The following is a 16720-nucleotide window of genomic DNA, read 5'->3' on the forward strand; positions in this document are numbered from 1 at the left end:
CCCCCCCCCCCCCCCCTTTCTTGGCCTATATTTATATCTATATCTTAAAAAGTAACCAATAATATATGCATGGTCTTCTCTTGTCCCACCAGTCCTCCTGGTGATGAGACTTACTATGCATTAAATGTTGAACTCTACATGTCTGTCTCTATGATAGGACATTGGATGCACCACAAGGGTTGCAATAGCATGCCTTAAGTTAAATGCACATTAAACCAAATTCCTTGAAGCCTTGTACTTTAGAGAAAAGGGCAGATGCTCCTAGAGATAAATAAGTGTTATGACCACAATGAAGAGGGAGTGTGCTCTCTTTAACCTTTGCACACAGAACTAATTGTGCTAAGTAGAAGGGCTTAATAGACTGGAAAATAATCATCATATATCTCACTGAAGAAGCAAATGACCTTCTAAAAGACAATAGCGGTTTCAATTTTAATACACCAATGATTTTATAATATTAAATGTCAAACTGTTAGGCCCTTTGAAATAATTAAATCAAATAAATTATAGCACCTAGGCAGAACCATCTTGTAGTCTAACCCAATTATAATGCACTGTAAAGCTAATTATTAAGCATCATTACAATTACTATAATTTTTAATAAATGTAACCATTAGTTGGTTCATCATAGGCAGTGACAACGATGACACTGTTCTTGGCACTGGGCTTACTGGAGGAGGAGGGGGTATAGCTGAGAATCATGGATGGATCTACTATGGCATTTTCAAATCAGGTTAAAAGGATTACTTGAGCTTCATCCTAACATATTGCTTTCATTATCAGCAAAGTTACTGGGAATATTTTAATGTAAACCGTATGTTTGAACATGAGAGCATATCTGTGAGCTTCCTAACACCATGTTCTACACACATTCCCGTGAATGAAGTGGGAGGCAGCCCAATGTCTGTATCCACTCTTATTCTAGGCTCCGTTTTATGAATCTGTAAAGAAATATTCATATTAAATCACCTTTTGAATTGTGCCCTGGAAGATGCTGAACATATTTGCACAATGCAAAATGATCTCACTTGAGTCATCTTGAGTATTGCTATTTATTATGTAGATTTTCTGTTTGCATTAGGTCATTCCTTTCATCACAGAAGGATTAAAACAAAAAAAAGAAAATATTTTAAACTGAATAAATTATAAATCACAGTTTTACATTACATGCAATTAAGATAAAAATTGAATAGTTATCCTTCATTCCTTTGGTTAAAAAAAAAAGTCAGGAGTCTTATAATGCATACATGCAAACATTTGACATCGGATTAAAAAAAAAAAATAGGATCTTGTTTTATTCTTTCAGAGCATTATTCTTCCAATAAAGTAATTGTTACAAAATAAAATAGAAAACAAGGAACACATATATATACACTACACACACACACACACACACACACACACACAAACATCAGTAAAATACATACATAAATGTAATTAAAAACAATAAAATAGATTTTATATAAATTAATGGTTTGAATCCCATAATGGTATGTGTATATTTACAGTTGTCTCTCTTCGAACAGGATTTGTGCATAGACGGTGCCTGTGCAAACTGCTTTGCTCTCTGGTTGGGTCTTAACAAGCTCCAATTCTGCATACGTTAAGCTTTCTTCTGCAATTTTGGGCTGAAAAATACAAGAATAAATGAGGTAAATGACAAACTCATTACAGCTGGGATTTTAAACTTAAGCAGAATATGTGCATTTATGTATAATTTAAATTGAGCTTGAAGTTTTATAGTTTTAAAATATATAGCTTTTCTTGTGGAGCATTACATTACACCCCCCGGTTGATACATTTAAATGAACTGGGTTTGACTTGGTTGGGTTTTTCCACATGCCACAATTTTTAAAAGTTACCACATTTCTAGAAGCTGGGTAAAAAACAAAATGGTGGCAACAACACTATATCACATTTGAATACATATAAATGTTTAAGGCATGGCAGCTTGTGATATAAAACACAAAATAAAAGGTACACATAATATCAGTGGTACATTGTGTTGGAAGTGAACAGTGTGTAGATTATTCCATCTACATGAAGTGAACAAGCAATACTGACTAGATAACCTTTACCAAGTATCCCTGGCTTATTGATACCTCAGTCTCCCAAAAAGCCAGACCTGAGATAACTTCAGCGCCTTTCATATCATACAAATTCAAGGACCTGACTAAGATCATACCAGCCAGATGTTTGATTTCAGTAGTTCAAAATTGCATTGTACCTGGTGTATAATATCTCCTTATTTTTGAAGTTATGTTATTATAGCTGGATTTGGAAAATGACACAGAATTTCTTTAGATGGGTCACAGAGCAGGCTTCAGTGAGGTGTTTTTTTTCATATACATACATTTTTATGATACTTCAATTGTAAATATAATGTAATAAAGACGAACCACGCTAAATAAATAATTGCGTTTTGGAAAGCAATAAAACAAAATAAAATTAGTACTTTCATAAATGGAAGAAGGTACAGCAATAACTTGTACAAACAATGGGGCACTATAAAGCATGTTGTATAATTTCCCACATGCATATTTCTTGCTTGTAATAATTCAATTGAAAATATGAAGAAAAGCACCAGAGGTTTTAAAATGTAAGATTATACAATTTATAACAAAAAGATTAAACATACCAGTATGATTAATAAAACAAGGATCTTAAAACCGAAAACACTTTTAATGTAATAATTAAACTTTATTTTTTTAATTAGCTCCCATTTGTTCCAGGCTGCGTATAAAAAAGGTGGATGTTCAGACTACAGCAGGAGAAGGAGTTCTCTGAAATGCCCGGGTTTTATTTAGCACTTGGGAATTGAAGTTCAGTAGCTCTATTAATGCAGCAAAATATTTCATTAGATCTTAGGAAAGTTATCGTAATGAAAAAAACAAAAAGATAAACAAGGACAGTGAAGCATAACATTAAATACATTATTGTGTTTTTATCTGTGTATTATAAACTGATTTCTTGATTAATTTAAAAACCTCAAGTGCAGGAACACAGTAATTTGCAAACACAATTAACACATTTCCATTTAAATCATTTCTATGTAAAGACAAAGGACGCTCGGATACTGATTATAATTATTTGTATACAGTTAGCCCACTTTAAATTACTATTAATTTACCGAATCACAGTTCGGGTCACAATATTTGTTTCCTTCTTTGCCTTTGCACATAAATGATATTCATCTGTGAAAGTCAAGTCAATCAGATGTACACAGTGTAATAGGAAGACTTACCAGCACCACTTTCCTTGGTTGTGCTTTTAGAAGTCTGGGCCTTCTGGGCGTATCGGCAATGGGAACTGGAAAATGTAATCCAGGATAAATTAATAAGGTTTTAGTTTTCAGCTTTTACCTTTCTTAATCCATGTTTGTAAATTGAATATGGTCTAATATTTCACTGGTTTAAGGCTTCAATATCACTGCCATATGTGCTGCAGTATATGTTACTTTACAGGGCCTACTGTGCTTTAGGAAGTATTCACCCCCCTTGGACTTTTTCACATTTTGATGTGTCACAGCCTGACATCTGCACAGTTACTCCCATCTCAGCCATGCTGTAGGTCTTTCAGAGTCGTCACTGGCTTCTCTGACCAATGCGTTTGGTAGGATTGCCTGCTCTAAGCAGATTCTGGATGGGGCCTTACACTTTCTTAATGATGAACTTGACTGTGCTCCAAGGGATATCCAATGCCTTTGTAATTGTTTTACACCCCTGCCCTTATCTGTACCTTATCTGTAAAGAGGTTTCATAAATGCATAAACATTTCAGGCTGAAACAAAACAAAATGTGAAAAAGTCCATGGGGGGTAAATACTTTTCTTTATCCACTGTATAAGGAGATTTTTATTTTAAATGTACTAGATAGATCTTAAAATTGTAAATCAATGTAAGTCCCTAAACTTCACAGGGCCCAATGCTATAATCCAAATCATAATTTATCCCAGTCACCAGAAGGAAAGGGGACTAATTATACTGCCCTAACAAGACACATGATATAGTTGCCCTGCCAAAGTCTGTGTGATTTTGGCAGTCGTTCTGACATCTGAAGAAGAGACTGTGAAACCTCTACTCTAATGTACTGTATTAATTTGACATAATTTAGGTAATATACCATCACAAGTGATATAAAATCAACCTCTATTTGGAATTTCCTTTTCCAGAACATGTTTTTCAGATATTGTGACTCAGATATAGCAACTGTATCCAATGCGTAAGAATGTGTGTTTCCAAGAAACAGACAACTTTGTACTTTTTTGGTAATGTAATCGGGCATTTAACAGCAACATCTCCAGACTTATTTTAAGATTTTAAAGTTTGTAGATAGGACCATGAATGGAATTAAAGATGGTGTTATTACATGTGAAATGGGAGCAGATACTGTAGTAACGTTAAACAGAACAGAACATGACTTGTTTTAGTCTGAAGCTGTAACATATCAGTAGGATAGGTGTATCTGAAAAAATGTGTTACTGAAATATTTAGTTTTAGTTTAAAAATAAATTACCTTTTGCTGGTATTTCAGGTGGAACATCAGCATTTTCTTTATATTTTTTCCGTTTGTATTTCTTTTGTTTCTTTGGCAGCATAGGCGATGAGCTAACAACACTAGTTACAGTCTCTCCTGAGCTGGAGAGGGGGAAATGAAAAACATTTTCAAAGGACAATAAGACAAACAATATTGTGTAAATGAATCAGATTTTTGCTGCACAAGGTATTACTTCCTGTTGAGTTCATACTAGCTCACAAATTCGCTCAGAGAAATCTTTACTTTGCCTTCAGCAGTTACTCTTATCGGTCAGCAGAAATGTAAATGCTTGCCAAAATAATACTTATTTGTGGTCGGTTACATCGGACATTTGTAAATGACTCATTTCTGAAGTATTATTTATGTTATTATGTCTATGCATGTGTAACCTACTGCCAGGCACTTTTTAGTGCGTTTTGATTGATCAGATGAAATGTGGCATAGTTCGAGTACTTCCTAACGGTAGCCCCCAACAACACAACTCCCACCCACCCCCGAGCATTTCAATAGGCAGTATTACGCCACATTATCGACTAACTCTGATTTCACAGTGGAATGTATCAACGCACAGCCTTCTCCTCCTTGTTTTCTGTGTGTACAGGTGTATTCCAGAAAGATAGTTTTAAGACCACAAGAGAAATTGCAGTAGATGCCACATGCGAGTTGTTAACCTTATAGAGTGCTGTCATGGCATTTAATAGAGCCTGAAGTGAGTCTCTGAGATGCATTGTTATATCTTGTGTGGGTTGTTTTAATAGGGGAGGAATTGAAGGATGCTACCATGGGAACCATCCCCATATTCTGCGGAGTACACAGTCTGGCAAGTCACTATCCATGCTTCTCTCTAAAACTAATTAAATGCTCTCCACAGCTGCAACAAATCATTTTTATGTTTTCCCCCCCTTTCCTTTCTTTCTTTTTTTGTTTGATTGTTTTATTATTGTTGTTGTTGTTGTTTAAAATCACACATTTTCTGAGAACTGAGAGAGACTTACCTGTTCTGTGGACATTTGACCAAATAATAACTTGCTGTGAAGGAACAAAGAAAAACAACAGCATTATGATTACTTATTACTATATCATCACTACTTATAGATGTATACCTTTTCAGTAAAATAATTAGGAGAAACATGGTTTTTGTTTAATGATTGTATGATTCTTAATATCATAACACTACTTTTTAAATTGCTTCCGTAAAAAGTATAAACAAGTGTGTGGATCAGGTTGTATGTTAAATTGCATATTCCCTGCTTATGGAAAGGTTATTCTGGAGTCTTAAGAAGGAATTTCAAACCCAAATTATAGCAGATTCATTTACAAATTCACAATTTTAAATGAAGGCAAGTGCATGACTGTCACCACAGTTCGTACCTTTTAATCTTCGTTTTTTGTGCAGGCATTGGCAGATGAGGATTACCGTGAACAGAAACATGCATATAATACCGATAGAGCATATCAGCACAGCACAGAGGTACACGTCTGAAAGGCAAAAGCAAATGAACAAATCCACACTCATTAGCTAATTTCTCTTTAGAAACGCATTCGCTAATTTCGAAAGTTTAATTATTTTCTTAAAAAATGATTTTATTGACTTTTTCTTTGCTCAAAAATATATAAAATGATGGAAACCTTAACCTAGAAGGTGACAAAAATACAGATTAGACAAGCAGGTTAACATGCCATATTACTCATGTGAGATACTCATTCATATGGAAGTTTCCCTTTTATCTGGATTTTTTGGCTCATTCGTGGGATGCACTGAACCCCTTCCCCTTACTGGCATATGACATCCTTAAAACTTGCAATGCTGCTACTTTAGTCTGGGATGAGGAAGGCCTACTAAATGGTTAGTCTTAGAGGCTTTTGTCTACATATTCACTCAGCAAGTGAAATATTGTTTTGCAATATACTCCGTGATATGTTTAATTTCAATGCAGCATTCTGTTATGACACTTATGTTAACATTTAGCTAGTATGCATTTGGATTTATTAAACACTTTTTAAAGGAAGATATTTTATTCTTTAATTAATACTTAAGATGTGCATCATCTAAAGCATCTGTATAAACAAGCTTAAAGCACTTTCTTCCTGTATAATATAGAATTCTGGCTGGCCGTAACAGTGAATAAGTTGTCCTTAAACCTGCATTTTGCAGTGGAGAACCATGTGGTCTAAATAAAAAACAGCTAAAGTTGTTCAGTTAGAGTTTGTACTACGCTCTGTGACCAAATCATCACATAAAGGGTGTTTTCTTTTGCACCCAAGCCAAGAGGCTGTATTCTAAGCTGTGAATGCTTAAGGGTTTGAGTACATATCTGAGGTTTAGCAAGGCTATCAAAAACATTGTACAGTGGAGCATAATAATAATGCCAAGTGTTTATATTTCTGTTGTATCCACCCATTGTAAAATACAAGTTATGAAGATGATTTTATGTTTATCCATATCAGAAAGTCCTGTAAAACTAAAATAAGTAAAATCAAGTACCTTCAAAAAGACGCCATATTCCAGCATTGCTCTTCACAGCTGGTAAAACGTGCACTGAAAGATAGACAGACATAGCTCTTTAGACATCATTATATCTATCTCAAAAAGGCATGATTATATGTGCGTTTGTTTTTATATGTGTAAAAACTACCATATTGTAGGCGGAGTATTACACAAGGATTGTACTGAGGTTATACTTTGGAAAGAAACTAAAAAAAAATGGCTTCCTGGTTCATTCATTTGTGGCTTTCATACACCCACAAAAAAAACACACACAAAAAGAGCTGACTGCCATCTGAAGAAATAAAATGAAACATAAAGGCCTGCGGTTCCCATGATAAGCCTCAATTAAATCGGGCTGCCTCATCTTGTTCAGTTTGTGTGCGTCTGAACATCTACTACGAAGCCGTTCCCCTGGCAGAAACGGGCAGCTCTCTTCGGACACTTCTCTTCCACTTTTCAACTTCATTGCCACTGCCTTAAAATTACCTCACAAGACCAATTAAATCAACAATTACTGCTACAATTAGCCTTTTCTGCTGAAAATCTTTTTGGGAATATTCATTTTTCTTGTCAGTGACTGGGCAGCACCATTTTATACAACCTGACGTACTGAATGTATTTACTGTATTTCCCAGGAAAAGCATGTTTTTGAACCAGATGTGTAATATTATATATTTCATAGTAGATTGGTAGATTAGGAAAAGGTGTTTTTGCAAGGTTGAGGCAGAGGGATATTGTTTTTGGATGTATCTTCATACTGAAATAGCATATACTTGTATCAGAATGCTCCCCAAGGAACTTGTCAGAGCTTGAACAGTTTTGTAAAGAAGAATGGTTAAATATCGCCACATCTGGGTGTGAACAGTTGGTAGACCTATTCCAACAGGCTCACAGCTGTAATTGCTGCCAAAAGAGGTTCCATTAAATATTAACTCGATCCACAACCAGGTGAAGGCCTCTCCTAGATTTTTCCCCTTGTTTCAATCTGTAGCCTGTCTCTTCCATGCCACGCCTGCAAAGTTCATTATTTTATCTTCCCATCTTCTATGTGGTCGTATTGTAAGATCTTTTGTTTTTCTCTTGGGATTCATTCGATAGATTCCTTCGTGCTTCTTTGATCTGTTCTTGCAATGTCTGGCCCATTGCCAATTTCAACAGTTTTACTCTTCTAATTGTCACATTTTTGTTTGTTTTCAGATCCATTTATTTTTATACCCCTTTTTGTTTAATATCTATTAATAATTTATATATATTAACTCAAAAGATAAAAAACATGCTAATAGGCAAGTTTCTAATCCCCCTTTTTTTCCTTTTTGTTCATAAATGTTTTTTTGCAAGATTGCTTCCAGCTGACAAAAACAACAAACGTCTGTCTAGCAATAACTGATTCCGAATGTCCTGCATCTAATTCCACATTATGCTTCTGTCCATCTCTTGCATATAAGAAGGAGTGTAATCATACATAATGACATATAATTAAATGAAGACATTTCCTTGAGCTTTCACTAAACAATATTCAGTAAGAATGTTTATATTTCTCTGGCTTATAGTTTAGTTTTTTAAATGTATTCATTTAAAGAAAGTGATGAAGCAATTTAAAGTAAAAGTGAGAAATCAAACTAATGCTTGGCACATTCTGCAATGAATAGACAACAGCTTTCTGATTCAATTTAAATTTAGCACACATTGCATTCAAATCCACATCTGATTCATATTTTACACACTGATTTCAAGAAAGGTCTGTATAAGCCTTTAAAACCGTGAAGACATCTCACCTTAATATGTTACTTAATCTATAACTGTGGTGCTCATGGTTCTGGTTAAGATTGTATTCTTAATTATTCTGTACATGTTACGTCACTCAAATGGGCCTCTCTGCGCCACAACAAACCAGAGCTCTTTCCATTATCACTCCTGTTGTCACCATTTCATGTTATGGGAAAACAGATCAATCCAATCCAATCTGATATTTGAAATGGAACTGTAGGCCAAGTTTTAATAACATTCAGAAATCCCAGTCTAACGGGAAATAGTTTGTGCCTCTCTAAAGAACAAAAGACCCTCAAGGTCCATGACAACACTAACAGGAATGCTGTTGTGTGTCTTCTGTGCTTCATCACTCAACACCCAGTTCTTTCTTGAACCTTCTCATCTCAACCCTGAGTTTGCAAAGTGAAAAGCAGAGGACTGGAGTGAGAACAACAAGCCCACGAAGAAAAATGTCTACAGTGTTGCCAGTTACAATGTCACCTAAAATTAAAAAGTCAACGTCCTGTTTTTAGACATAATTCTGTTCTTTCTGCTGCGGTGTACCAACCCTTATTGGAAGACAAACTCTAACCTTGCATTTCCTACTCCCGGCATCTGCGTGTCTATTATTGTTCAGTCACGTGGACATGCGACTCTGTGTTAAACATCACACCGCCCAGAAATGGCGGAAAACTGCCCGAGCAGCCAATGTCAATATTTTCTGTAGTACCTGAGCCAAAGTTCCTTCTGTTGTCATCTCAGCAGGTCCAAGTTCTACACATTTTCAGACCTGATGACTGTTTTTACTGGCAGAGGAACAATTCATAGTGGAAATAATACATAGGCACAGAAAGCTAATAGAGCTACCTATGTGCAAGGTAAAAAAATATTAAAGTTAAATATATGTCTCGCAAATTATTAATTATGATGTTTATTTGCATCAGAGTCCTGTCAAACCATAAAAAATCTAATTTGGGTTGAAAGATTATAACCAAATATTGTACTGAAGATATCTCACATACCCACTGTAATATCTTAACTCAGTTTAACTGGAATCTAGGAAAGGAAGCACCTGGTCAGCACTACTGCAACTAACACCAGAGTATCACACTTTCCTATGTCAAAATAAATCCCTGGACAAAAGCAGACATCTTTTCAGGGTCATTGCTCACTCCCTATTTACTTTGCATGTATATTCAATTTCTCATGGATAAACTCTCACACTAAGGCATTCAAACAGATAACATCAGGAACGATTAATCTTGAATACTTTTCAATAATTATTGACCAAGCAAGCTCTTTTTTATTTATTTATTTGGCATTACCTCTTAGTTCTGTAGTTGCTGTGCCATTGGAAGAGGCTCGCCATCTATTCCGGTGCTTTCTGATTTCCTGGACTTTACATATATAATGACCTTTGTCTTCTCTGGAAATGTTCAGAATGATTAAATCAAAGGTTTTGCCCTCTGTTACTTCAACGAACTTGAGCTTTTGTTGGTTGAAGCGTGTTGTGTAATTCCCGTACATCTGCACTCGTCTCATATTCATTTTGACAATCAGATGCTCTGTGTCCGATACAAGAGAGAACACCCAGCGGACAACTAAGAGACTGTTGGGTTTCTTCTTCTGAGAGATATCGCAGGAGAGAGTGACATTTTCACCCTCGGCCGACACTATGACTGGTCCAGGGGAGACCGTCACATTCAGGGCCTCACACACTTCTGGAAAACAAAAGCACAGAATACCAACTGTAAATTACTAATCCATGCGTAGCCAATTAAACTGAAAGACTGGTTAATCCACTTTATAGATTGGATTGTAACAGTCCCATGTAATATCATTAACCCTGCAGTGACCAACCCAGTCTTCACAAATGGGTCATTTTTATATATATTATACTTTTTGTTTTTTTAACATTACTTATTATTTTACATTTTTATCATATATCTAAAAGAAAAGGACAAACATATATTGTTTTTATATAACTGCTGACTGAGACCAGGTTTTATTTAGATAATTAAATTATCTTATTGGCAATACAAACTTCTAAGAAATGTATATAAAAACTGACTTACAAAATGGTTTGCCTACACATGGAAGTAAAAGTTAAAAATATGCGTATTATAATATTGATGACATGGTTGTTGAGAAGCAGGCAACAGACAAGCTACAGGTGGAAAACATTTGCCTGCTTTTATGAAACTAGAACAGGGACAGAAAATTGGAAGCATGTGTTTGAAGTTTTTGTCTTATTTAGTTTCTTGGCTATTTATTATGTTTTCCCCAGAGCCCATCCAGGAACTGTTTTCATGTAATAACCGCATCGCACACTAATAGCTCTTCCAGCAACTATATGTTCTTCCACAATGAACACACTTCTGCCTACACTACAGTTCAGGATTGTCCTAGTTAAACGACTTTCTGCATTTCTAAATTAAACTTTTAATAGTGGTTAATATATTTTAAAACATCTTATTGTTGTACATACTAAGTAGATTCATATTTTCTACATCGAGTTCTGTTTTGTTTGTTTGTTTGTTTCAGCTCGCCTTTTCTATGAACTGTCTCAACATCGTCCTCCGGCAGCAGATTTCTATTCTTTCCATCTATTACCACAGCATCCCGGCTGTGGCGGACAGATCATGTTACCTCAAGGACTTTTGTTTATTTTGTTGTTTTTGTTGAAATGGTCAGAAAAGCGTACTTACCTCCAATTAAAACTCTAGTCAGGAGAACTATGACCACTGAGGAGATTTTCATTTTTCAGGCACACAGGCTCCATAAACTCAGCTAAACGTCTTAACGAAAGGAGTCCCAGGATTTTTCTTTTTCTTTTTTTTTTTTTTCGTTTTTGTAATATGAAACAGTACTTGTTCTGTTCCCAGTTAGAAACACCCTCCCTCCTTAATCACTCCTCTCCTGCAAAATGTAGGAAATGTCATTTCCTGTGCAGTAGTTGGAACCTACACAGATTTCCAGCTGGACCTACATGAAACGCAGCCAGTTGGGCTTTGTTTTCATTGTGTGTGCAGATAATGAGAGAAGATAACTTGCTGTCTCAAGCAACATTATCTAACAATATGTCTTTGTGCACTCTCCATAAATGCATCACTGTAAATGGAACCCAGAGTCTGATAGTTAGGATTAATTAAAATTCCCTGAAATTGCTTCAAATGAGTATCAAACTCCTAATCTGATTACTCCTGGGAGTTTATTTCTGTTCACATAATGCATGGCTTCTCGCATGGAGCTGCCTCTTTGATATCATGTTTTTAACTGATGTGCATTTTAACTGCAGCCAGGCAAAGCCGTTTTACCCAAAAGGCCATGGCTTTACTGTAATGTTCAGACTGTCTTCCACCCTTCCTTGTGGTTGGAAACTTGATCGTTTATTGGTGTGTATAATTTGCTGAGCTAGTTTTTCTTTCCAAAGAGTTGAAGCCTTGGCAGGGGGTTGAGATTGCTCAATATTATATAGACTCAGTTTTGCCCTATAGAATTAAAATACATTTTCTCATCTCTTTGATTCTGGCCCTTGCATTTATCTTTAAATTGTTCTCTACATGTGTTTTTTTTTTCTCATGTTTGTTAAACAAAATTCATAATTATGAACATACGATACATTCCCCCAGTAAAGTTCTGGAATTTATTTATTTAATAGTCCATTTTATCACAATTTATATTTCACAATTTCTTAAAAAATTCTGAATTTCATTTCTAGTAGTATAGTCTAGTGGAGGATAATCAATTGTTACTTAAAACTTTACCATGTATTTTGATTATGTAAATAGTTTCATCAGCTATATATTGAAGGAATTATACATCAAATTCTTAAGACCTACACTTTGTCGATGAAGTAAACTGAAGCTAATTTAGTCGTTCTATAATCTCCACAATCACATATTCTATAACGCACGTTAAGGTTCTGTTTAAAATGTCTAAATTCTTCAATAAGGACTGTCTAAGACAATGGACAATGGGATGAAGTATCACAGCTCCACTATGGCCTGGTCAGTCACCAGACACACCCTCACTGGTCGTGTGTAGGCTATTCTCGAGGAAACCCTGTGAAACCATCCGAGTAAACCCATTTCCCAGGACTCCGCTCAATGCAGATTTGATGTCAGTAATGGACTACAATCCTAGGATTGCCGGTCTCATCCACATAATGTATTAACTCGGCTCAGTGCTGCCTTGTGTTAAGCAAGAGGAGTTATTGAAACCATATGGATTTTGGTAGTATTATGTTTAACTTTTAATCACTGTGAAGCTGTTTTCAATGACTTGCCTTTAAGCTTCAGTCATATTATAATAAGATGAAAGCAGATTTTTTTTGTTTTTATAAAACAGAATTCTTATGTGAAGACATCCCAGCATCCTCTGCGTTCTATCAATTATTGCAGATTAAAATGCTAAGCAATACAATTCTAACTTCTATTGAGTCTGAAGAAATGCATGAAATTGAGTCAAGAGCATCCATTCACTCCATTAGTCTTAAACTTTACTCAGCCTGAAACAAATCACTCTGTGATGTTGGTTTAAAGTAATGGACCATTACAGTAATATGAAACGCATGTTCTTGCATATAGTTGTAGTTGAAAGTATTTACCCCCTTCATTTGAATCAATATTATTTGGTTAATCATTTAGTTTAACAAATATTATTCACTTGTATTACTATTATTATTATTATTTATATTATTATTATTATTATTATTATTATTATTATTATTATTAGTTTGTGTATTTCTTGAACATGGCTTTCTGTTTAGGTCCTAGTGCCTACCATATTAAGATCACATTCTATTTACTGCTGGAATTCCCAAAGCAATGTTTTATTCTCTATCATTTCAAACCCTCCACATGTAGCAGAAGATTTTACAGTGCCACCCTGTGGTTGGAATATAAATAGTTCAAGAGCAATAAGTGACTTGCTGAGCCAAAATGATCATTGCTAGCCATGTAGGGCTTTATTCTACCCTGGCGTTTATTTTACCCCTCATGTTTATATGATTAAAGTATTACACTATGTGTGAGTCTTCTGGTTATATAATTGTTTGTTTTACAGTTTGTTTTGAATATAATGTTCACTGCAATTGGTCCATTTGTTGAACTATGAGTTCATTTCCACAGTGTGTCTGCCCTTCCATCATAGCTGTGTCACTTTTAACCCCTATTGAATTATACATGATGTAATGTATTACACAGTGAATTTGATTTACCTTTCACATGTATTCATCATGAGCTCCTCTTCATGTTTACGAGTGTTATCGCTACTGCAGAGGCTTGTGGGAGCTCTTCCTCAGCTGATAATTGCATCTCAGGTCTTCATTGTTGTTGCATCATTTATTTATTTATTTTCAGGGCAATGATTTCAATCTTTCCTGTTAAGAGACAATATTTTCTTTCTTTCTTATATCTTCAGTATTTTCAGTCACATATATTCTTGCTGCCTTGCACAGTTAAATGTAATTTTTATTATATGGAGACATGATTGTACTTAATTTCTCTTGTTTGTATATGTATATATGTGTGTACATTTTCCTTTCACTGCAGCTGATACACACTCAGCTGACATAATCAACTACAGCAGCTTTGTAGTTTAAAAGGCGCAAAATAAACATCAGTGAGGCATATTTAAATTTGGTGCCATTAACTTATGAAATTGTTTCTCTTTAAATTATGACTTATTCAATTACAGTATTGTAGTGTTCATCATAAACAGATCACCCCCAATTAAGAAATTTCATTTTTTCCTGAATGATGATTAATTGATATGATTTGAAAATGGATTATGACAAATTGTATAATGGTAGTTAATAAATTAACCAGCAGGAAGGCAACTGTAGCAAAACAAACAGCTGCTGTGTAGACCAGAGAGATGTCCCCGTTTTCTGTCACTTCCCCGCCTCTGTTTGTTTTACTTCACAACACACAGAATCCAGATAATGTTCTCCAGATTATTCCCAGTCCCCTCTGTCTTTTGTCATTGGAGCAGCTTGCCAACTGGCCACTGGTCATTTTTTCAGCAGCGTATGTGCCCAACTCGAAAGGTCATTGCCAGATGCAAGACCTTTAGTTGGGCAAGTGCCAGGTTATATAAATGTTTCAGTCTATTTATTGTGAGGTTCTGGATCTGGGGAAATCAAAGGAAACACGTTTTCATATCTACTGTAGACATCCATTCCCATGGGCCCACTAAGCGATCATAAAAGGCACTTGGGCCATTTGTAAGGCAACAGCCAACACTGATGCATTAAATCACTCGCTCAGTTTACTTGTTTATTGGCTGTGCCATTAGACAAATTATTCTCAGTCAATTTGTTTCTAATTATACTGTTGGATGCACAAAAGACTTGGTGTTTATCTGACTTACTTTGAAGGTACTACAGGGTAATATCTCAATTTTCTTAAACTGCCTTTCACCTTTAATATGAGCCTAAATATAATTGAATCTAAATCAATGTGCACCTTCACGGCTGATTCAGTCCCAGCACCTCGATCAGATTTCATGTGTTAAACACAGCGTCTAATTCACTGCGATTGTAGCAGCATGTCCTGTTCTTTGAACTTATGTAAAAAAAAAAAAAAAAAATTGTTGATAACATGATTTCAAATAAGCAATGTCATTGTTGTTCAAATTATTTTTCAGTAATGTTAAAAACAAATCTAAAAAGCAGCAGATAAATGGTCAGTATTCATAATGTAGCCTACTCTATACATACATATGCTGTTGTTGTATGAAGAGAACCAGTTTATTTGCTTAGTGTCTGTGCTGGGAATTGTTGATATTAATGGAGTGACTGGCCATGGTAGGAATATTCATTATTTAAATGCCAGTAATGAACTATTATAACTCACAGAAGATAATTAGGACAAAATACATACTTTCTCTGCTGCTGAAGCATGACCAGTTTGACCTGTGTCTATGCACAGCAGGATCAGGTTTGAAGTCTTTTTGATTCATAGACCCAAGAGTGTCTGTTTACTGAAGTTTTCAAAAACAGAATTCAGAAGGGGCAGACGCTGCTTTTAATGATTCCTTTCTTTCGTTCATTCTTCAAGATGCAGTATTTCAAGAAGGGGATATATCTCACTTTGAGCTTCGGGTTAGACTTTGTTTGTTTTGAGAAAAATACTTTAAAAAATAATAATAATGGTAGTACAAATAGATTGTTTTAAAATCCCTCAGGTATATTATCTTTTTACCAAATGAAATGGACAGATTTAACTGCAATAAGAAAACCAGATGGCTAAAGTCAACAATCTTAAAGCAAACAAGATGTATTCAGTAGTGTGGGAGGTGTACACCAGTGTAATGGAGGACAATGGATTTTCTGTTTTCTTTGGAAAGATAATATATCAGTGAGCAATGCATCTGTATAGATAGATTCCAAAGAATATGTACATCAGGAAATTCAGTGTATTGATCCATTTTGACTGTTAGAGGTCCATCTGTAACTAAACATATTGATTGATTACTCATCTCTTTAAATATGTATGAAGAGTTTGGAATCAAAACGGCTAAGTGACAGTGAAGTAAACATTTTTTGTGCAACGCTTAATGATTTTATCAATCATATATGTCAGAGGTAATGGGTGCATTAGTATCCCATAATCACAGGATATGCAAATAAATGTTGAATACAAAATACAGCATATGCTGATTTAAGTTTAAAAGTGACAGGTCAGCTCTGCAGATACGTTTTGCACGTCAGAAAGCAAGTGAACTGACATTATTCCATGCTTTGATGTAAGGAGCCTATGAAGTACTGTGCCTGTCACTAATACTGAAACCAGGCTTATCATTTATCTGCACTCTATCTTTGTATGATACTGATTTTAAATTAAGCAAAAACTATATATATATATATATATATATATATATATATATATATATATATATATATATATATATATATATATATATCAGTCTGATAACTGAAATC

The 16720-nt window shown here is 35.0% G+C and overlaps 1 protein-coding gene across 1 annotated transcript; it reads right to left on the bottom strand.

Moving 5' to 3' along the window:
* Positions 1-1038: 1038 nt before the first annotated feature.
* vstm4a (V-set and transmembrane domain containing 4a) lies at positions 1039-11705 on the bottom strand. Its single transcript, XM_066693478.1, has 8 exons — positions 11481-11705; positions 10098-10493; positions 7021-7074; positions 5907-6014; positions 5531-5564; positions 4515-4636; positions 3245-3309; positions 1039-1628 (listed from the first exon to the last, which is right to left on the bottom strand). Exons 1-8 carry the CDS (start codon positions 11530-11532, stop codon positions 1503-1505), a joined length of 957 nt encoding a protein of 318 aa, XP_066549575.1. The 5' UTR covers positions 11533-11705; the 3' UTR covers positions 1039-1502.
* Positions 11706-16720: the final 5015 nt, after the last annotated feature.

Source organism: Amia ocellicauda, chromosome 20 (genome assembly GCF_036373705.1).
Source record: "Amia ocellicauda isolate fAmiCal2 chromosome 20, fAmiCal2.hap1, whole genome shotgun sequence".
NCBI lineage: Eukaryota > Metazoa > Chordata > Actinopteri > Amiiformes > Amiidae > Amia > Amia ocellicauda.